Genomic DNA, 24,666 nt, shown 5'->3' with positions numbered 1-24,666 from the left:
AGTGTTTTACGCTTAATTGCAATTTTCTGGATCCATTACGGACGACCAGGATTCGACCAAACACAGATGGGTTCGTTTTACCATCGGAGAATCAAAGTTATAAAAAAATCACAGAACCACTTTCCAACATTGTTATTGTTACTTGGCGCACATTTTCCGATGCATTAAATTGCAATTTTGAGCCCTGTTTTTGAGAGGGGAGGGGGAGCATCAGCGTATCGGTCGGTGTCATCGTCGTCGTCACACCGGGACATGTTTGACAGGAGACCACATTTTCACACTTTCCCACCATCAATTTGCAGCTTGAAACAAGGTGCAAGGTATGGGTCGAGGACAAACTCTTCATTTGGCACGTACAACGTGTCCGCGTCCGTGTGCCCTGCTTTTGACAGGCGATCCAATTTATGTCAGCGGAAAATCACACGCTTGTCATATCTGACCTGACCCCTCTAACCTTTGACTGTGTTTGAAATTAACTTGTGGAATTCTTCGTTTTTTTATTATTTTAACTGAAATATCTGGCACAAATCTTTTAAACCAACGAACTTTCCAAACACTACACAGAAAAAAAAATGATGGTAATATTCATTAGGAAATGGTGACAGATTTTGTGGCAAATAAATGATAAATTTTACCCCAGAACATGATGAATTTTCATCAGTTTTTGATGAATATTCATCAGGTTCACAATTTTACACATTTTTTATGTAATATTACACAAATAAAGAGGTAATATTCAACCTACCAAATTTTTAACATTCCAAAATTCATTTTTTTTTCTGTGTACTTTATGTAATTCCTTTTCATTAGCAAAAAAGCCAAATAAAACAAAAACCCGATTTAATCCCACCAGGAATTTCTTACTAAAGAATATAACTTTTTTCAATTCATAACATCGGCTTTGTGCATTTTTAATGTCAGCACAAAAGAAAGTCACATGATACAAAAAAATCTTATGATGAAAGCAAGGTATTATAAATTATCTGTTTCCAAATGAAATTGAAAACGCAGTTTTCACCAAAACAATATTTTTGATCAGCATAGCAAGCTTCCCATTCGCCAGTGACGTCGCACACCGCGGTTTTGGTGTTCTAGTTTTGGTACAAGCCCATAAACCGAACAAAGCAGGCACAAAGCAAAACCGAGGTACAAGTTAACCGCACAGTGGGAAGCATGCCATTCAGCATCTACGAAAGTGAGAGAGTCAGAGATAGCTATTTTTACAACCGCACCACTACACACTCAATCGCGATACTTTAGGTAGATAGCCATTGGCGTCGCGAGCATTGAAAACTTTGAAAACGATATAAACGATGAAAAGCTTAGATAGCTCCTATTGGAATCCAATGAACTCTGTTAAATAAACTTACGAAATCACGAAAAAGTGAATCCTACTTTTAGGCGATTTTATGAGCACAAGGGAAACAAATTGTTTTTACCCGTATGAATGTCCTATGTCACAAAAGTTTTTGCATAAACATTGGACAGTTATGCAAAAACGGACAGGGCAAAAAAAACGAAAAGCTACGATATCTTACGTGTTGTAGGAAACATCGGTAGACAAGCTACTACAAACGAGTATATCTCGAGCCACAAAATATATGCGCCAGCATTCTCGCGCCGGTATTCGAAGCTCAACTTGACAACTTGTCGACTTGGCGACGAAGCGTCGAAAATTGATGCAGTGTGATGTTTTGGTGATTTTTCCGATTAAAATTCATGCTGAATCGACATATTTACGGAGATGAAAATGACGTCCAGCCATAAAAAAAAACCTATACCTTTCTTTTGTAAGAAAGGCAAAAAGTAAATCATTCTAAAAATTGATCGGGATTGCCGATCGATGCCAAATTTGTTTCAGATGCTCACTCATGGTTTGTACTATGCAGGGCTGTGGAGTCGTAGTCGGATTCGGAGCCGGAGTTGGTGAAGCCGGGTCTTTTTGGGAAGCCTGGAGTCGGAGTCGGAATCGGAGTCGTAAAAACTCGAACAGCTGGAGTCGGAGTCGGAGCCGGAGTTGGCTAAATTTTATTAGCTGGAGTCGGAGTCGGAGTCGGAGCCGAAAATTTCTGATTACCCGGAGTTGGAGTCGGAGTCGGAGTTATTTTAAATTCGACAAAAATTATGTTCATTTTTTATTTTTTAGTATTTGCTATGAAACAGATTAATTTACAAAACTTGTTATATTTTTAATTTTTTTTCAAGTTGCATGCGCTGCGTTGCCATTTTTATTTTTTTAGGGATCACTAAATGATAACCTGATAATCAGCTCTTACCCAAGTATGTAGTATCATCATAACTCAAAAAAAAACAATATTGGTTCTGTAGTCAGAAATATTTAATTGATTTTTGACTGGATCCTTTTGCCAATATTAATGTACCCTTTAAACTCAAATTTGACCAAATTTAATCTAGTTCTTTCTGAAAAAAGTACACACACAGTCATCTTATACCCCGATAGAGAATGTCTTGGTGGTTTTAAGTAAATCAATGTTAAAAGTGTCTAGGAATTTTGATCCTTAGGCAAACTATTTTGATATTGTTGCAAATTATCATTGAACAAATCTCAAGATTTCAGGACAGGACAGGATTTCAAGATAAAAAAATATCCGTGACCTAGAAAATATTTATCCTGTTGATTTTTGTTTTTTATCCAATTCTAAGCTTTTTCATATATTTTCATGGAGGCGCACGACCATTCATAAAGCTTCGTTTTAGGTTTTAGGTGAAGATGCAAGAAGTATCGCGCGCCTCCTTTTAAATATATTAAAAAATTAAAAATTCAAATAAATCCAAAATTCCGAGGTCATTTTTTTCTAGGTCACGGATATTTGAAAAGGACCCCTTAAGCGATCTTACCACGAAGATTTTTTCAGATACATTAATGTGTAATAATAACATTCTTCAGCCTTGGCGTGATGTTCATGTACGTCTTAAAAATTTCAATGGAGCTTTAAAAAATAGTTTCGTTTAAAAATGTTATTTAAAAATACAAGGTGACTATGATAGTCACTGTGCTTCTTATAAATGTCAACTTAAAAGTGAGTAAATTGAATTTATATGTGAAATCAATCATTAAGGCCTGCTTTCTTTTAATGGTCATTAAAAAAATAACAATTTAATATTTTAGCTTTTAACCAATTTCATGAAAATTTAAGGTTAAGTAAATAAATCCAAATTTGCTTACCAAACTGTTCTTCTGAAAATGCCTTCAAAACTGGCGTTTTATTAATCCTGTTTCAATAACGTCTAAAACTTGTAAAACTAGGAACTTTTTTCCGGGTTTTTCCACTTAAAGAGTTTTTAAATAATCCTAGCAATGTTTTCGAAATAATAGTAAACTAACTTTTGAAATATTTAAAAATATGTGGAGTCGGAGTTGGAGTCGGAGCCAACCATTTTTTGAAAGCTGGAGTCGGAGTCGGAGTCGGAGTCGGCTAGAGTTGGTGGGCCGAAGTTGGAGTCGGAGTCGGAGTCGGTTGGATCTGAAAGCCGTAGCCAGAGTCGGAGTCGGAGTTGGCTAATCCCAGAAAACCGGAGTCGGAGTCGGAGTCGCTTGAAATATGACCCGACTCCGCAGCCCTGGTACTATGAATGTAGGAAGAAATTTCGGATAAAATTAGAAACGAAAAATGTTGGCGAAGGTCACCAGGTGGGCTTTTACCTTTTTTATGCATTTTTTTCTTATAGTAGGTTAATAAAACGGCTCTAACTCCAGAACAAAATTATGAATCTTTATGAAAAATTTGGGAGGTTGTAGAGCTTTAAAAATGCAATTTTTATGATAAATAAAAGATATGAAAATGAAAAAAATTTACCATATTTTCATTTGAAAACTGTGCATTTTGTTGAAACGTCTGGCCACATCCGGAAACAGATGGATATTTCGAAATTCGGTCTCAAAATGACCCTTGTTCAGCACATCATCCTTCAAATGCACTTGGAACAATCAAAATCGAAAATAGGGGAGCTGAGAACGACGCGACACAAAATTTGGCAAAATTTTACCACATACAAACATCACTCGATCTCCACGGAATTTATTTTCTCAAAATTCGAGGGTTGGAGAAAGACGAGTTCTGTCAAAATGAATCGATAGAGCGTCGAAAATCGATGCAGTGTGATTTTTTGCGATTTTCCGATTAATATTCATGCTGAATCGTCTCATTTACGAAGATAAAAATGATGTCCAGCCATAAAGTAATACCTTTACTTTTCTTCAGTAAGAAGGGCAAAAATGCATAGAGGGATAGTCTGGGACACAAAATATTACTGCATACTTCATTTTACTTAAAATATAGGAAATGTTTGTAAAAAGTTGACCTCTAAAAAATGACATTTTTAAAAACATTATTTTACAAAATTTAAGAGTAATTGTTTCCAATGCATTTAAAAGAGCAATAATTGGTTGATACTGAATTTTTGGCGATTTTTCAGCTCGAAGCCCGTCTAGAGGCGGGGTAGGTTGTAGAGGGTTAAAATTGCCGCTAGAATTTATTTTTGTGATATTTCCTAAAATGGTACAAAAAAGTCTAAAGCTATTCTACATTTCGTCAGCTGTGTGCTATCTTGTGACATAGACCATTTTGGTCGAAAATGAGTTAATGATGACGTTTTGCTATACTAAACAAACACTACAAGATGCTTTAACCCGATTTTGGAAACTCGCTTCCGTTTCCCGGATATCGCAATACACACTTGTGACATAGACCAATTTATCATCAAAACGATCGTGCACACTTGTGACACGTCATACATGTTGTTGGGAAATGTGGAAAATTTTTCTTGTTTTTCCAAAATTTATGTACACACACACTTTCTAAAGGCAATACAATCTTTTGTTTTTGAAAATATACTGATTAAGTTGGTTAAACCATTGATTTAAGCCTATTTTAATTTGTATGGGAATTCTGTGCACACTTGTGACACGCAGTACAATTTTACTTTCGAAACACACTTGTGACACGTGCTTTTCAGATTTTTGTTTACATTATTTACTGTATCTTTTGACTGGTGTAACCAAATTAGTTGAAACTTGGAGCGTTTGTTAAGCGATAGTGTACGAATCGATTGCTTAAAAATGTTTGGCTCTATCATTTATAATTTTGAAATTATTTTCCAACAAACTTTAAAAATCGATTTACTCGAAAAGTACTTAATGGTCGTTGTCACAAAATAGCACACAACTGACGATTTCAAATACCTGACGCTCCTGACGGTTCCTTTAAAATTGAGACAGGAAGAGTCTACTGTATATTCAAAGATGGTGGTGATTCCAAATCCATTTTGTTTTTTAATGTTCTTTTGTTACCATTTATTGAATAGGTTTCAGCCAAATTAAAAATCTATTTGAGTTTTTTTATTTCTATTTATTTATTACCAGTGTTGCGTTCCTCACGCGCTCACGCGCTCGTGAGCGCTCACTTTTCGCTCATTCGTGAGGAGGAGCGCTGCGCGAGCTAGCTCACGTTTGCCCGCGCTCACGTTTGCTCCGATTTTTCCTGCTCGCGTTTGCTCCACGCTCGCGCTCGCGCTCATATTTCGCTCACGGAGCGCTCATTTTGGACGTGTCGCTAATCATTTAACGTTTTTGAGAAAGTTTTTTTTCAATTCTAGATGGATTTTTTTGCGTAAGGTGCATGACTTTGTGAACAAATTGTATGATATATGAATTGGAATAGCTTATTTTCATCAATCATGTTTTTAAATAAAAGGTTGGATTCGCAAGGGTCAAATAGTTTTTTAGACATACAGTCGAATGTAAAAATATTTTACAATTTAAAGGCCTTATTGTAGCAGAGAGGGACGGAGGGGTATAGACGCCTAAATAAAAGGGCCTGTAAACCTTAGAGTAGGTGTAGGAATCTCGTAATCGAGAACGCCAAGGCAATGCTGTAGAGCGAATAATTTGTTTTTTTTTTTTTTTGAAGCCTTAGAAAAACTTACAAAACAATGAATTGATTCAAGAGGATTTATGATTTGGTAAGTTCGAATAAATGCTTGGTTGATTAAAATATTACATTAAACTGTTTTTATGTACCTAATCAGTGTTTTGACTACATTTCCAGAGTGCGGGTCAGAATGAGCTACCATTAAAAAAAAAGTTATTCCGTTTATTAAATCGTTCAGTGATTCAGTGTTTAGAAACGGCTAATCATTTCTATAAGGTTAGTCTTTATTTGGCAAACATTTTAGAAAAAAGGGTTACATTTTTGAAACAGTTCTATTTTTAAATATATGCCTCAAAATTCCTAAGGGTTGAAATAACCACGAAAAGGTTGGCTCTTCTTCCAACAAGTGGATTTTATTCAACAATTTCGCAATCAAACCTCTGAAAACATTCAATTACAAGTTATATATGATTTTTTGAACATGGATGATTGTAACTGTTTAAAAAATTATTTAAAAATAAATAAAATATACATAAATTGTAAATATTTTTGTACATAACAACAATGGTCCAATATGGATTTGATTTGTGAACAAACAGTCCATCTAATCACGTCAATGAATGTTTACATTATGAATTTAGTTTTTGTTCCTTGTTCGAAAAATGTCTAGCTTTTAAATAGAACGTAAATTTCGGTTCGCTGATCAAATCCATTTCATTGCCTACTTTTGTTTGTTCGATTACTTTCTTGTTTGTTTTTGCTGCCTGTGCTGAGATAGTTCTAGAAACTTCGTTTCAAACAGGCAAATCCTTCAACAGGAAAAAACAACTACCTACTTTGGCTCACCAGCTCACGTGAGCGCAAAACGCTCCGGTGAGCGTGAGCGAGCACGAGCTACCTGATAAAAACTCACGCTCCAGCTGGAGCGAGCAAGCCTTCCGTGAGCGCTCGCTCATTCGCAACCATGTTTATTACCTAGACAATTCCACATAAATAAATATTTTTAGAAAATCATCAACTTAAAAAAATACCAACTTTGATGCCAAAGGTTATCACACCTGCCGCTGATAGTTCGAATGAGTAATGCTTTTTCGACCACCACCGCCACCAAATATTCCAGCCTGCAGCCATAGAACGACCGTGGTGGCCACCACCTGGCCGGGATTGGATCCACGTGGTTTGGCTCCACCTGCCTCGGATGATGCCTGCCTGAAAGTAAAGTTCAAACATGAGGATGGACATTAAACACACACACACCCGCACACATTCTGCCGGTGATCTGGCGGATGTGATGACAGCGGTTTTTGGCACGTTTCATGGCCGGCTCCAGATTGGGTTCACTGCCGGAAAAAGAAAAAAAACTGAGGAAAAACGAAATGTGCCCATCTGTCCATCACGGGGGCGGGATATACAAACTAGATGAATGGACCGGATTCCGGATCGGCTTTCGGCCGAAGAATGGAAGCAAAACCATTAGATTGGATCGGAATCGAGTCTTTGATTTGGAAGGGCTTTTTCAGCGTGAGGTTCGTCGTGCTTCGGAAACGGGACACGGGAGGTGGTTTTTCTTTCCATGTTTTTTTTCTTTTTCTGATAGTGGTTTTATGAACTTTGGTCCTGATCGATGATTTCCGGCAGCGGAGCTAACTTGCAGATTGATGAGTGAGGTTTTCTAGAAAGGAAATGAAGCGGTTGACTGACAGTTTGCGGAAATAATAATGGACTTGACTCAGTCGTTTTTTTGGCGGTTCATCGAAAAGCTATTGTTCAACGATAAAAATGCGAAAAAGTCCAATTTTCGAAACTTAATTTTAATCAACAAAATGCAATTCACGGCGTCACAATGCCACATCTGGCGCGGAACAATTCGCAGCGGTAATAAATTTCGATTTAACCACTCTTTCTGATTCAATTAATGTCAATTCCAGGACGGACACATAATGAAAAACGCTGGAAGTCTGCAGCAAGGACTTTCGGCGGTGCCAGCAAGGCTGCGTGCCTCAATTTCATTATTATTTGCGCTTAATCGTCAGGCCGTTAAAAAGTGGTCATTTTTTTCAAAATGTTCCCTCGCGCCAGTGGAAAATGAAAAATTATGCGTTTTTCACCAATCTCACTCCCCGAAGTCGGTTTTCCATTTCAATTTTCAGTTTCAATACCGATATTGAATCATTAACGGGAATGATCTCGTTCACGTGTGTGTGTGAAAAGTGGAAAAATCCGCATCAATGAATGTGCAACATTTTCAAGTGGTCGTTGGGTGGTGGAAAACTGCACCCTTGAATAAATTGGCCACACGTTTATCTCATCGGAAATTTATGCGAGCTATTTAGCATAAACGATTGTGAGTGATGGAAATTAAGCCATTATATTATTTTTAAGCGATTTAACTACTGAAAGAATATTTCCCGGAGCATTTTCCCTCGAGTATTGGTTTGGCTTCAATGGGCGCTACTTGATAATGTGATTACAAATTTAAAAAGGGTGAAATTTCAATTTAACTGGACTTCGTAACTGAAAAGAGTTATAATAAATGAATTTAATGCACTCAAAATGGGCCAAATTTCAAAAGAAGCAGCATAAAACCTTTTTTAATAAGTAGTGTGTACCGTAAACCGGGGTGTCTTTGATAGGATTTCAATTTGTTTTTAGAATATTTTCCAACAAGTAAGGTTTTTCTCAAGATTATTATTTTTAAAACATGTACTGGGGTAGGCCACACAAAGTCCATGCACTATTTCAGAAAAAATGTTGTTTCAATAATGTCTAGAAAAATGGTTACGTTAAAAATTCTTAGTTTTAATTCCGGGGTGACTTTGATAGTCATAGTTTTTCTTGTTAAAATCATATTTAAGATGTTCAAACTTTATGTGTACGCTAAATGTACCATCTCTAAAGTAGCTGATATAGTTTTTAAGAAAAACAATCAATGTTTATATTTAGTTAACTAAGTGTATAAGCTTTTTAGCAAAATACATATAAATTTTAGGTAAATTTTTAAAAAGTCGGAATTTTGCCTAAAATTTGTTAAAACTAGTTTTGTTTATAAAATTATCGATTTATATTGCATTTTATACTGAATTCAAGGCACGAATCACAAGTTTTCACATTTTACATGAAATTTGTTCAACTGAAATTGCCTATAAATTTGGAGATTTTTTTTAATTGTGTTTCAAAAACACATATTATTTATTATTTTCAAACTTTTTTAACCTTCTTCTAGTGGAAAATTCTCCAAAGAATCCGAAAATGCATTCCGTTTTTCGATTGAAAATCATGTTCATTGAGAAAATCATGACACTTTGAGAAGTTTAAAATAATGACTTTCATCAACATTTTCTTAACTATAGTTAACTAACTTTTCAAGCTTGTCAAAATTTTATGAAAAGTTCTTCTTGAGGTACTTTGAACACTTCTCTACCACGGTCAGTATGTTTCTAAATCATTCCTTACGTAATTTAATTGTACTCTTCATTTTGCGGAAAAATCGTAAACCTATCAAAGTCACCCCGGCTATCAAAGTCTCCCCGTTTTACGGTACGTTAACAGCAGAAACAAGCAATATGTAGAAATCAGCTCAATTGAAATGTGTGCAATCTTGGTTCAGTTTCAACTGAATTGTGCTCATTTTGAGCTTAGTATAAATACCCCAACATCGATGGCCAATCGGAATCAGTTCTAGTTGAAAATTCAACGCACCTATTTAGTGCACCTCCAAAATGAGAACATTGTGTTATTTTTGGTTCTTTTCGTACCTAGTGTTAGTGAGTAGGTATAAAAAATGTTCAAAATTACCATTGAAATAACCATCCCCTCCCCCTCCATAAAGACCCCACACGCCGCACCTGCCCCAGAACCTCATCCAGCCAACCCGGTAACTTCCCTTCAAAACTCCATCGCCGACTTACTTGCCCAAATTCAAACTGCCCAAACAAGCAGATCGCTGACAGCTGACCGCACCACCGCGACGGCCCTGTCCCAACTGCAGACGGTAGTTACGTCCATTCAGACCACATTCAACGGCTTCGTAAGCAACGGACTCGCCAACCTGCCAGCGGCCCTCGCCGGTGGATTTACCTCAATAATGAGTGGCGTTCAGTCGGCGCTGAACAACGCTGGCGGCCAGCTCGGGCAGCTGATCGCGGCCGGAAACAGCACTTCAGAGGGTTCGAGTATCGAGGTCGATCAGCTGAACACGGCCACCGCGAGTTTGAGCACCGTCAGTACGTCCTGGTCGAGCCACGTGGGGAGCCTGCTGAACCAGTTGAGCGGTTTGCTTACCGGGATTGTTGACAGGCTGTCGGGACTACCGGTGACCTTGAATGGCTTGTTTGGGTGATGCCAGTTGAATTGGGCAAAGAATTAAATTATTATTTTTTTTTTCAATTGTTTAAAAAAGTGGCAGTTTTAGAATAGGTCACGAAGGGTTTTTTATTATGCCCTTTCCGATGCCACATAGGTTGACTTGTGAATCGTGGACCGGTTTGGATGCCGGCGGATTTTCCGACGGTGTAATTCCGGATTGGTACGAAATTCCTACGAAAAATCTATTCTATCGATACAAAGACCCTCAAAACGGTGTTATACCACCCCAAATTGTTTATTTAGCAACTCTATGATAATATATTGACATTTAGTTGAATGAAAAGTTTGAAAAATTAATTAATTATTAGTTTATATTAAATCCAAATTTTATTTAATCAGTCAAGGATGCCTTTTTGGAGTTGGGAGACTGGATTTATGGTGATTTGTCAACAAATAAATTTATTTATGTTGATTTTTCGAATCGATTCTCAAAATATTCTGTCGGTGAAAACTGATTTTATCTCGATTTGAAGTTAAAAAACCTAATAAATCACTTAAAACCCCGAAAATTAGTTCAAAATCTCGGTGTAACTCAGAAAAGAGAAGTCAATTTTCATCAAGATTTCAATTTGTTATTCCAAAAATATATTCTTGACACAGCATATCTTGAATCGATCCATAACATGACCCCAGGGTCATAAGGAGGTGTAAAATAGTGTTATTTCTTTAAAAATGTTATCAATTTACTCTAGTAAATAAACTGTCATGTCAAAATGTAAAAAAAAGGTTGTACACAGCAAAAAATCCGATGGTAAAATCGCATGCAAAAGCATGCACATCACCTTTGTGAGCAAAAGCATGTAATATTGTATGCGAAAACGTGTACATAATAAGTAAGTAAATCTTTCCCAGTTCCTGAGGGGAACACCCTTGAAGAGTATCGGGGCCGGCATTTACAAAGCGGATTCAGTGGCAGTTGCATTCTCAACTTAATGTTAACATGTTAAGGTTAATGTTAACATTCCATAGGCTTCCTAAGGTGTCGTGGTAAGGTCCAGTTTGTGACGATACACTAACTTCCCTTTACTGAGCAATCGATTCCAGAAGAGAAAAGATCACCAGTTGTGTTGGTCCGAGCCGGGATTTGAACCCCGATCTACCGCTTACGAGGCGGAAGCGTTACCACTGGGCTACGTGGCTCGGTCGAGATGGTTTGGGCGCGGACTTGGTAATCTGGATATAACTCTCAACAGATTGATGTTTTTATGTTTTTGGGGTGTTCAAAATTTATTTATTTTTCTTTTGTACATGCTTTTTATGTACACTTTTTCGCATACAATATTACATGCTTTTGCTCACAAAGGTGATGTGCATGCTTTTGCATGCGATTTTACACAGAATTTTTTTACTGTGTAGCATTGTTGCTAACAATATGAAGAACAATTTTAGAATAAAAGTATGATATTTCATCTATTTTTAGTAACGTTATTTTTATTTTAGTGGGAAAAATGCGGCTAATTTTCAAAATTCTTTAATATTTAACTCATATTTTTTTTATTCATAACTTATTTCTATTAGGTTCTTTAAGGTGCTACGACCAGGTTAGGACCGAGGATCAGTTTACAATCAAAATATAAAAATAAAAAAAGACTCATTACACTCCATACTTCGAGATCATGTAACTGACGAGGGTTATTTGGTCCAAGCGGGTCTTGCAGGTTTTGAATCTGCCGATGTACTCGGAGAAAATTCCCCACAGCTCAGCAGAACTGTAGAGCACCTCCCCGGCTTCCTCTTTCGTGGCTCCACCGTCTCGGGAGCCACTGCTTCCTTGGCTTCTTCCTGCGGGGCGAGGGCGATCCTTCGATTTTCTGTCCGGGACTGCACCCGGCAACGGAGGGAACTCCGCCGGCGTGAACGCCGGAACTGCTGGACTCTGCTTCTCCGCCTTCCTTGCCGGCGGTTTCGGTTTCGACGCCTGCTGGCGCCTCCGGATGAAGTCCGCAGACTTAGGGCAGCTGCGGTCCGTGGCTTCGTGGGCTCCAGAGCAGTTGGCACACCGCTTCGGCTCGGCTTCTTGGACTTTGCACTCGTCCGTCTTGTGGGGACCCCCACAGTTGTTGCACCTGCCTTTCAGGTGACAGTTCCTGGTTCCATGACCCAGCTGCAAGCAGTTCCTGCACTGGGTCACGTTCGGCCGCTTGTTCCGGTAGGCCTCCCACCGGATGATAGTTCTTGCCACAACGTTCATTGCAGAGAGCTTCTTAAGATTGGTGTATCCCTTGGGGAAGACCACAATGTACGGAGTTTCGTCCACGGTGGACTTTTCCTTCAGCTTGATGATATGCACCTCCAGCGCGTCCAGCTTGAGATCCATCGTCAGAAGGTACTTGACCTCGTCCGGTTTCAGGTCATCAGGAAAACTACGAAGAACCACCCGATGATTTCGTTCGCTCCGCCGATCGTGGGTGTAGAATTCTACTTTCTTCTTCTTGAGTAGCTCTTGCAACTTGTCAAAATCTTTGACAGAGAAGCAGGTCACCTTGGTTCCAAATCGGGTTAGTTTGTAAATCGATTTGAAACCAATTTTACAACTTTCCAATATCGCCACGAGCTTGTAAAAATCCGTGGTGTTCTTCACCAACAAAGGTGGTTGCTTTTGTTTACCTGCCGACTGGCCGGGTGGTGGAACCGCCGGGGCGTCCCCTCCTCCTGCTGGGCTGGCATTGTTGTTGTTTTTGTTATCTGCTAGCGGGCTGAACTTGTTGTTGTTGAGCAGGGTCTTCTCAACTTTTTCTCCTTCGATGCCGATTCCATTGACCTCGCTGGACTTCTTCCGCTTCCGATTCCCGCGGACGGGACGAAAATCTTCTTCCTCGGAGGATTCCTCCACCTCCATCTGTCAAAAACTTCCAAGCACGCGAGATGACAACACGAGCAAAACACGTCTTAACTTGTCGCTGGCTGGCGACTGAATGTCAATGTTTAACTCATTCCTGTTATAAATAGCTACTACGATCATACTCAGTTTCTCAAATAATGTATTTTTGAACAGTTTCTAAAAGAATAAGAACACAAAATAATAAAAAAAACACGCAAAAATGCGAAATAGTTCCACAAAAGCGAACATTTTGTGCTTTTTGTTATTTTGTTTTTTATTCTTTCAAAAACCGCTAAGCATGTTAAATATTTATTATCGCGGACTTTCTTTAATATAAAACAATGTACACTTGTTCCGTTGTACTTCAACTCTGCTCGTCCAAGGACGAGCTCACCTTTATTAAGTATTTCCATGTCGGTAGATCAACTACCTCCCTAGTATTATAATTGACTACCTATCGACTTAACTTCATTTAACCTCCTAGATTTAGTCATTGCGTTTACCTGTTGACGTATATAAGTTTTATTGTCTTATATCGCCAAACAGAGATGGTAAATATGGGAAAAAGGGCGTGTTGTGGTTCAGGCCACAACATCACTATCCCCCTCGGAAAAGGTTTTTTATTATCTAAGAGATATTTTTTTTATCTTATCATTTAATGTTGTCAATAGTGCTACAATACTTTGAAACCTATTTATGTGACATTTATAGATGTGTTGTCTGAATTTGTAGAGGTTTTGTTTTATGTAGATTGTTGTCATTTGTTTCATAAGTTTTCATGATGTTTTTGTTTTTTCTGAAATACGGTATTGTTTTGTTTGGTACATATTGTTTACAAAATTTACTTAAACTAATGTTAGTTGATGGAACCGATTACCCGCGGTTTACTCGGGATTAGTAGGATACAATGAAAGTAGTAAATCAATTTTTATGTTTACTGATTTTGAATGGATTCGTTTCATATTTTTGTTTACTGTGCTATTTTTAATTTTACTTTTAATTTAATATGTTTTTTTTTCTAGACAGCAAAAATAATGTTTTACAATTGAAAGACGCGAAAATTATGCAAGTTACATTGATTACATTTCCTAAAACTTGAAAGATTTCAATAAAATATATTTGAAATGTGAAATGTGCAGGATGACTGTAGGCGTTGAAAATGTGTGAATACACTTTGTGATGATGGTGCTGAAGATGTCTTGATGTTGTTGTTTTGGAACCGTTTTGATTGTTAACGGTTTCGTTTTCGTGAATCTTTTGATGACGATCACGATCTCGGCGACGATTTAGATGAAGATGAAGATGGCGAAACAATTAGAATTGTTTGGTCTGAAGGTTGGAACGTGGGGATCTCCTTCCCCCTACAAAAATATGTGTTGTCTTATGCAGATTTTACTTAACTACTTTGTTTTTATTTTACTTAACTACAAATGTATTTTATAAAATTTCAAAACTATGTTTAATGATAATCAAGATATTTGTTTGTGTGTTTTAGTGTATGTATTTATTTTATAATTATGTTGTATGTTGAATTGTTTTTATAATGCATGTATTTTTGTGAATAATTATTTTTGAACATTTTTTTGTTATTCAGTTGGTACATCTATAATGTTTATATTTTCATAGATAATAACTGATTTTTCCCTTTTATACATTTTTGGTTACGTTTTTTAAGGGATCTATATATTCATATGTATCTACGAAATTATTTGTTGTTCCTTTTTTAATACTATCATTCAAATCATGTTTATTGAGTATAAAGTCACAATTTGTAATCTCCTTATTTTGTTATAAACTAACTTACAGTAAAATAAGTAAAATAAGAGAAATTGCTATAAAAAATACTTCAAACTAGTTATTATACTAAATGAAGTGAAATTATGATGTTTGTGTTATGACAGCAATTAGTAAACCTATTTGAAAAGATTTCCATGTATATTGTTCGCTTGATTTTTTTTAACTTTAAGATTATTTCTTGTGTCTGATTTGAAAGTGGAAAATATGAATCAATCTTGTGTGATTTTTTTGATTAGTACATTACATTATATTGCAGTGTTCTTAATTGAAATTTATTCAATATATGATGGTTGGTTTTTTTAAGTTTTAATATTAAGATATGAAATTGATTTTTACAAACCAAATTAAATCAATCAAACTTAAATCATATTTACAATATCGATTGATTAAATTTAAAGTATTAAAAGGTTGATTTCGATATCTTTGATTGCTCGTCTGTTTTTTCGACATACTATGATTTTAAATTAGGAAACTATTTTGCTAGTTTTGAATTATTTGTAATATTTGTATAATATATATAATGAATTGATTTACTTTTAGCTTTTTGCATTGCATTTTTCTTTGTTCAATCTGTTATATGTTCTGAACCATTTATTTTTATTTTTTACGAATAATTTGTTTTGAAAATGATTTTGTATTTAGCAAAAATATTTGCTTTGTTTCATTGATTTTGTATTTAGCAAAAATATTTGCTTTGGTTCATTTTTGTGCACGCTGAATGCTTTTCTTAGATTTTTGCTTGATAGAATTTTTATTATACTTTCGCTGAACATATATTCACTCCGCATCGCTGTAAGTGTTTAAAATCAAGATTCCAATTATGTGTTAAATCATTTCAAACCTCGAATTTCGCTTAAACATAAAATAATTTAAAGAAAATATAAACTTCTCTGTACTCTTACAGTCGGTAGCTTGAGTTTAACAGCAGACATGTTAAAACTGTGTTTAATCAGCATTGCTTTCACCTGAATTTCCTCATTTTTTTGTAACAGTCAATTTATTCACGCACGGCTTCGTCGCGTTGTGTCTACCGTTGCTTTAAATAGAATATCTATAAATCATGCATCTTTCACACTATACTGATGGTATAAGTTTAATAATAAAAAAACTAACTCTACTTGATTCGCCCGCAATACCTTTCGGGGTATATCCTAGGGTTCTACCTCTCTTACTAACATTGAGTCCAAAACCTCCCTACAAACATCTATACCACTAAGGTGACGTAGGGGTCCCTGCGCACTTTAGATAGGTGTTTACTAACATTCCTTCATTTCCCCGAGGATAGCTTGGACCCGGCGTGGACCCCTTATGCCCTGGGCTGTATTACACACTCATCAAAAGATGAAGACATGGTATCTCCCGTGTTGGATTATTGTTCCGGATGAGGGTCTAACACAACCATACCAAACAGTGGGATAAGCGTTGTGGAGCCTTCCGGTGGTGGGGCGTCCTCCAAATGCTAATGCTAATGCTAATGCTACTTTCGCTGAACATATATTTAAATCAGATGTATTCTCCGGCAAAATATATATGATTTAAAATAATTTGCTTTTTCGATCAAGGTAGAGTAAATCATTAACATTCATTGATATTTGATATTGGCCAGATATCAACATAATTGATTGTTAAATATTTAAATATTTCTATCATGATTGTGTGTGCGTGTTTTTTTTTTGTTTATCAGTAAGAATACTGATTACTTAGATCATCTAAGTATTCTATAAATTGTTGGTAGAAGTGATCATTTTTATTTAAGAAAATATTTTTCTCGTTTTCAATGAAATAATTTTTAAATTTGTTTTGTTGGTAATCTAGTTTTTGACATTGTTTTTTATCTTCATTTTTTATAATTTTAATTTGCTCATTATGTTTTTCGTTAAGCTCGAAAATTTTTGAATTATTTTTGATTTCCTCATAATTTTCATATTCTGCTGTTTTTTGATTTTTATGTAGAATTGGATTTTCAGTATTGTCACAAAGGTTTTCACTGATATTTGGATTGTTGAAATTTTCAGCTTGAATATACGAGATTTCATCATTTGAATTGTTTTTCGCTAAATAATTTTTATTTTTTGGCATACTGTTTTGCCAGTAATGATTATATTTTGTGTTATAGTTGTGGCAATTATTTGTGTTATTATAACCATTGTTGCGAGAGTTGTTATTTTGAAAATTACCATTTGTCATATTATTATTATTGTTGTTATCGTAATTGTTTATAAAATAAGGTCTTTTGTTTTTAAAAATTGGAACGAAAGTTTTACCCTTATGATTAGGGTTAATTTTTGTATCTTTATAATGAATGTTTTCCCTTTTAGGAACAAAATATTTCCAATTATTTTTACCATGAAAGTAATTCATGTTATTTTGTTGTCGGATTCTATAAATTTTTTCTTGTTTTGCATCATTATTGTTATTGTGCAATGGATTAAAATTGTTACCCTTATACCTGGGATTGTAGTTTTGGGGACCTTTTTTCCCAGAATTCAAACATGGTTGAAAATGGTTTTTGAATTTAAAATATTGAACTCCGTTGTTTTGAGCTGTAGATTGTTCTAAATTTCCTGCTCTGTCAATTAATGGTAGAAATTTACCATACATTTTTTTGTCACCTAAATTTAATTTTTCCAAAGTAATTTTGATTTCGTCTAAAATAGACGCTTGGCCTAAAATAATAATTGTGTCGATGGACAACAAATCTTTTATTTTCCATACAGCTTTACCCATGGCATGCTGATGGAATAATTCAAATTCGGAGCCACAATTGTTTTTTATTTTTGTCAGAATATAATTAAGTCTAGCAATGAAATCAGTTAAGGTTTCATTTTGCTTGATTGATGATGCATTCATTTCGTCTAATAATTCCAACATCAATTTTAAACTTGGTTTAAATCTATCTTGCAAAAAAGATTTAAGTTGGTCCCAAGTATCAATTTTTTTGTTTTTGAATTCGTATTGTACATTTTCCGAAAGTTTACAGTATTTAATCACTGTAAGAAAATGTTTCTCATTTATATTTTTGTTTTATAGATTTCGTGAAAAAGATCCACAATTTCTATAAAGGATTTTAATTTTTGCACCGAACCGTCAAATAGTTCGATGTGTTCAAATTTCAACCAATTTTCCATGTTTGTTAAAGTATTTTTTATTATATGTTACCAATCGTGTCCGTGTTTACTGCAGGGTTCCTGGCCGATGATCTTTTTTTTTAATCACTTTACTTCAGCTACATTTTTGACTTGTGACACCAAATGTTAAATATTTATTATCGCGGACTTTCTTTAATATAAAACAATGTACACTTGTTCCGTTGTACTTCAACTCTGCTCGTCCAAGGACGAGCTCACCTTTATTAAGTATTTCCATGTCGGTAGATCAACTACCTCCCTAGTATTATAATTGACTACCTATCGACTTAACTTCATTTAACCTCCTAGATTTAGTCATTGCGTTTACCTGTTGACGTATATAAGTTTTATTGTCTTATATCGCCAAACAGAGATGGTAAATATGGGAAAAAGGGCGTGTTGTGGTTCAGGCCACAACAAGCAACCAAAATTCTCGCTGTCTGATTCTGAGTAAGAAATCAGTGTTTTTTTTACAAATAAACGGAACTAACAATTCGAAATATTCTATTTCAAACATGTTCAATAGTACAATAGCGAATATCAATTAGTTCATTATTTTTCACTATTTAAAATAATTACAATTTTCTACACGATATATCTCCGACACAAGAGCCAAACTAAAAAATTGATAAAAAAAAGACATACAGTCAATTTTATACCATAAGAAAGCAGCAGATTGGAAATTTGGTTTCTATATTTGTTCTAATCAAAATTAATAATAAATACAAAATAAATATGTGACAATTGAAATATCAATTCAACGCTGAAAAACTTTAAATTCACTAGGCAACTAGTTACAATTTTCAATGTTTTACACGTTGTTTTTTTCAATTTTAAGAAAATATAATTTACTGAATTATTGTAGATTCACAAATGCTTTCATGATAAACGTTTGGTTTGGCCCTTTGAAAATGTCAAAAACGAAGCTATTCACCAATAGCTTAACTATTTTTTTTAACATCTTGTTACCCCTTCTAAGGGGTGAGAATGGATAAATTTTCAAACGGATTTCAGGTAGATTTGATCAAATTTTGTCATATTTTGGTATTTTGGATAGAATTCCTGAAAGCTAATCCAGAGAGTCCATGTTTTCGAATTTTTAAACATTTGAATGCTTCCAAAATCGGCAACATTTTAAAACAACATCGTCCGATATAGAACAACAATGTTGTCAATTCCGGAAACATTTCCAGCGAAATACAAAAAAATTGTCGATTCTGGAAACATAACAATGTTTACAAATTCGACAACATAGAGTTACCGGAGGGCTTTTGTTAATTTGATTTGGTTAACCGCGGTGGATTTTTTTTAAATAATTCGAACTGTCAAAAATCCACCAAAGCATCTACCACATTGATCGCACAAAAATCTGAGGTAGAAAAGTTTCCACCGGTAGATGCTTTGGTGGATTTTTGACAATTCGAATTATTTCAAGAAAATCCACCGCGGTTAACCAAATCAAATTAACAAAAGCCCTCGGATCAGCTAACAAGATTTTTATCCGTGTTCAAATAAAGTTTTTCAATACAATTTTAAATGTACCTCTAGAGATTTATTTAATGGTTCAAAATTTTCAATTTTTCTGCTATTTCGTCGCCGTCGTGCTCACTTGTCGTACATGCATTTGGGCCATAATAAGAACGCTATTTTGTGCAGCTCACAATGCCTCTTCTTTTGACATTCACAGATCCCCAAAATTCGATTTCAATCCTGAGATATTCAATGAAAACCAAAAGAGCTCCGAAATTGTTTGTCACTTTTCATATGAAAGAAGTTTCAATCTTGTCGTGCTATCTTGTCACTTCCTGAAAATTGATGTAAGTGCAACAAAGGGCAAAGGGATTTCAGGTCAGAACGCGGTTTACGCACGTACAAGTTAGACTACCATAAACAATTGTAATTATAACTCGGGACTCCAGCAACCAACTTTAACCAAACTTCGGGACAATGCACAGAATAGTCAGCCAAACAAAATGTGTTTGTTATTGTTTACATTGCGTGCTTTCGTTTTTGTTTATTCAAGGTCAAACATTAAAACGCGTTTTTCTCGGAACGTCGAAATGGCGGGTGTGACAAGATAGCACGACGACGTCGATTTGAAAATTTTTGAATCCGCCTTGAGTCAAAGGTATCCAAAACACCTAAAAAGAAAAAAAAAAGAAAAATGTTGTTTATTGGACCTTGAAAAAAAAAACTCCATATTTGTTTTTTTTTTATATTGGATAATTCTCCGTCAGCTCACACAGCAGTTGCCTCGACCCCTCTTTGATTTGCGTGAAACTTTGTCCTAAGAGGTAAATTTTGTCCCTGATCACGATTCCACGATTCCGTTGTTTAATATCGCGTGTCAGAGGGGCGGTACGACCCCTACGAAAAAGAGGTGTTTTTTTTTAAAATTATTTGTAGCATGAAACGGTGATGAGAAGGGTATTTTTTCATTTAGAACAAAAAACATGTTTTAAAATTTCGTGTTACTTTTTGTGTTTCTCTTTGTTTTGTCGTCTATATATGTCGCGGGTGACCATGAACGGCCATGATCGATGACGACCAACTTTTTCAAAACTTTGTATCGCGAAATCGCGATAACGTTTTTTTTTTTGGAATTTTGAGTACGCCATCAAATCGGGCGTCCAATTTTACATAAAAGTCCCCATACTTTTCCCTAACTAAAAAAGGTGACACTTTATGTTTCCTAAGAGCTTGTTTGTAATATTACGTAACACAAAATATTGCCTTTTCGATCGTCAACACAAATGCTTTTTCTGGAACCTTGGACGAAAACAAGCAAGTTTCTACAAAATAATAAGGCTGGTACGAATTTTATTTAAAGATCTTTTGAATAATTGAAAATTTTCGATGTTTAGTATCGCAACATTTTTTGAAAACTAATGATTGCAAAACATCAATTATTTTTGCAGGATGATGTATTAGAATGATATCTTGAAGTTTTGCATCATTTCCGGCAATGTTCTATGAAATAGATTTTGTTATATTGAACAAAGACCCATATAGCAGGGCCGAGGTACCCCAACGGAATCCGGATTATCTCCGGTTAAAATGGACAATATTTGTCCCCCATCTGACAGTTGAAAATATAAACAATTCAGGATCTTTTGCAACCGGAAGCCTCCAACTTAGTCAATTCTACCAAAAGTTATAAGATTTTTAAGAAAAAAATAGGGGTCAAATGACTACCCGAGCGTTTGAGTGTTAACAAAGTAGGTCAAGCCAGGTGTCAACATCAAAAATTTAACTGAAACAGATTTTCCAGTTTCCAAAAAGACTTTTATTCTTACTTAATATTTATTTATTTAAAACGCATTTTTGCTGGTTTGGAAAAAACGTCGGGTTTAAACACCAGGATGATAACATTCTTAAATTGAAAAAGGTACTTATCACATTAGATAGTTGATTTTTAATAATTAAATATAAATTATTATTTTTCATTATCAGATAGTTTCTCAGTCGGCGGCTGATGCAATTAAATATTATTTTAATATCAATTAAAAAGTATACCTGAATCATTATTCACTGAACTCCGTTTCAAAGAAATAAGTGAAACTTTTATATTTTGTTCAAAGTTAGGCTTTTAGCAAAAAGACACCAATTGTTCCTTACCTTATAATAATTTCTGTTAGGCTGTAGTAGTACTTCATATAAGTTTTAATTTAGTCAATACACAGATTTGATATCGATAAAAAAGCAACACTGATCCCGGTTCAAACACCAGGAATAATAGATCGATTTTCAACGGCCAACGTTTCTCAGTTATGTGAACCCACTTCATATTCAAATGTAACACCTTATCTTATCTCCGAACGCATACTTCCCATCCATATTAGTTCGTCATTCTCCAATGTTAAACATAGTCATTTCCCTGGAACCCTTTTCCCCACAAAAATATCCCCGTCGTCATTCCTATCGACTCCAACTGAGCAATTCATACAACAAAACGATAAACGAGAACCCATTTCGCACATCGTCGACCACATTAGTCAACCAACCCCCCTCCTGCCCTCAACCTCTTTGGAATAACCCACCCTTAATATAGAACCCAGACAACAACCAAAACAACACTATTCTCGTCGTATACCTTTTCTTATCTCTTGCGAGCTCGATATCTGCCCGAGCGCTGTTCCGTTCAGGACGGAGTTATCAATATTGCAAAAGGTCGCCCCACATTAGTCGGCTTCCCGCCAAGTCTGGAGAAAGTGCCATTAGTTTAGTCCCACCACTCTGGTCACACAATGAGAAAACTGCTTCCCCCTCCCAAGAAAGTCGGTTATCTTCCGTAGTTCAATCAACCTAATTACATCAGCAACACCGACCTGACCTTGTCCCTTTTTTGTTCTCTCCTAATTGTTACAGATGACACACCTCCAGCAACAGCAGCGGCACCGGCTCGGCTCGGTCAGCGACAACAGCGGGGGTGCGCCGTCCACATCCAGCAAGTCGGACAGTTCGGACGGGTCGGCCTCGGAGATCTGCGAGGTCATCCAGGAGTGGTCGCTGGACTGCGAGTCCCAGTCGATTCCCAGCCAAGCCAGCAACACCAGCAGCAGCAGTTGCACCGACGGAACGAGCAGCAGCAGTGCCGGAAGTCATCGTCATCACCATCACCACCACCACCATCACCATCATCATCGACACCATCAGCAGCAGCAGCAGCAACAACTGCAACAACTTCAGCAACAGCAAAGCTTGAACGGGAACTACATCAACGAAGAGGATGACACAGAGCACGAGTACAGCAAGCACGATCTGATCAGTCTGGACAATGGGATGATTACGGAGTTTGAGCGGGCCCAGGTCGAGAGCTTCTTCAGCGGGTTGGGCACGGAGGTGAGTGGAACTTTATTTATTTTTTAAATACCAGAATTTATTTTCCATAAAAAAGTTTAAGTGAAGTGTGCAAAATATAAACCCAATCATTCGGTAGATAATTTATGATCACTGTAATAGTAGTTAATGCATCAATTTGGTAAAAGAAGATTTTTTCAGCACGAGTCGTACATTTATCCAACGAGGGTCACCGAGTCACCGATCTCTATATTTTGCTTTTTTGAACATCAAAACATCAATTTCCATGTTTTTAAACCTTTGCATGTCAATATCTCAGCAACTAATCGTTCGATTTCAATGTTAAAATATGAAACATTCGTGAAATTTTCCGATGTTTTCGAAAACAATATTTTCAAATTTATTTAAGAGCGAGTCAACGAGCAAAGCATACCCATCTCGCATCGACCTCACCAAATTTTCAGGGGTTGTTTGTACATATAAAACTAGCATCTGGCCAAAATATGAGCACTCTAGGTCAACGGGAAGTGGGGCAAATCGGGACACAAAGTTTGGTGGTTCAAAAATGTCAAAAATCTTAAAAAGGCTATAACTTAGGCAAAATTCAATTAAATTTCAAAATTCAAAATGCATCCGAAAGAGCTTAAAAAATGCAACAAAATGCAGGAAAAAGCATCCCAATAGGTTGAATCTAAAGGGAGTTATTAGCATTGTAGTGAAAAAATAGCATAATTTTCAAACTCAAATAAAAAAAAATGTTCCATCCAGATATCAACTCGCTTCGACCTGCAGCTTGTAAGGGACATCTGAGACTACCATCTGAGACTGAAAAAGCTTTGGGTAAGGCAGTTTAACGTATTAAATAAAAACTTTTTCTTTAAGTGATTTTTTTGGTTGTAAATTTTTGCTCGGGGGACCCCTTAGGTCAAATTTTCCGGTGATAATTTCATGATATTCGTGTTCCTGAGACAATTTCACGATAGAAACATGCACAAAAATGTTTATTTTCATCCATTTTAACCATTTAAAAAATAAAAGTTAAAAACATAAGAATCTGCCTTTTTTCTGGTGTCATCTAATATCCTTGGAAACGAACTTGATTTTCAATAAATGTGAATCGAAGATTTTTTTTTACTTTCACTTTTTTTTTAAATGGTTAAAATTGATGAAAATAACAATTTTTATGCATGTTTCTTATGTGAAATTGTCTCAGGAACACGAATATTATAAAATAATCACCAGAAAATTTGATCTAAGGGGTCCCCGAGCAAAAATTTACAATCAAAAAAATCACTTAAAGAAAAAGTGTTTATTTAATACGTTAAACTGCCTTACTCAAAGCGTTCTCAGTCTCAGATGTCCCCTACAAGCTGCAGGTCGAAGCGAGTTGATATCTGGATAGAACATTTTTTTATTTGAGTTTGAAAATTATGCTATTTTTTCACTAAAATGCCAATAACTCCCTTTTATTCAACCAATTGGGATGCTTTTTCCTGCATTTTGTTGCATTTTCTAAGCCCTTTCAGATGCATTTTGATTGAATTTTGCCTAATTTTTAAGATTTTTGACGTTTTTGAACCACCAAACTTTGTGTCCCGATTTGCCCCACTTTCCGTTGACCTAGAGTGCTCATATTTTGGCCAGATGCTAGTTTTATAGGCAGATTGGTGAGGTCCAAACGACGTCCCATACAAAGGGGTATGCCTTGTTCGTGGACTCGCTCTTAAATCAAGACTAACATTTCAAAAGGACGTAGTATTGAATATTGGGCCCTTTCATAACAAGTCCTTTTCAGCATTCATTTCAGTGCTGAAAAGTAGAACTTTTCAGCATTTGTTTTGAAAAGTGTTTCTATTCGTTTCTG

The 24,666-nt window shown here is 35.8% G+C and overlaps 1 protein-coding gene across 2 annotated transcripts in view; it reads left to right on the top strand.

Moving 5' to 3' along the window:
* LOC6031932 overlaps positions 1 to 24,666 on the top strand; it is a 226,045-nt gene that overhangs the window by 176,907 nt on the left and 24,472 nt on the right. Inside the window, exons 1-2 of one of the 2 annotated variants that reach the window (XM_038255666.1) lie at positions 22,204 to 22,279; positions 22,371 to 22,844. In XM_038255666.1, the coding sequence (XP_038111594.1) occupies positions 22,250 to 22,279; positions 22,371 to 22,844 (504 nt within the window). In that variant the 5' untranslated portion in view covers positions 22,204 to 22,249. Of the gene's footprint in view, positions 1 to 22,203; positions 22,280 to 22,370; positions 22,845 to 24,666 lie in introns of those variants that run through there. The other variant, XM_038255667.1, reaches the window with a different exon arrangement.

Source organism: Culex quinquefasciatus, chromosome 2, assembly GCF_015732765.1.
Source record: "Culex quinquefasciatus strain JHB chromosome 2, VPISU_Cqui_1.0_pri_paternal, whole genome shotgun sequence".
Lineage (NCBI taxonomy): Eukaryota > Metazoa > Arthropoda > Insecta > Diptera > Culicidae > Culex > Culex quinquefasciatus.
This window is presented reverse-complemented; position numbering and strand designations above follow the sequence as displayed.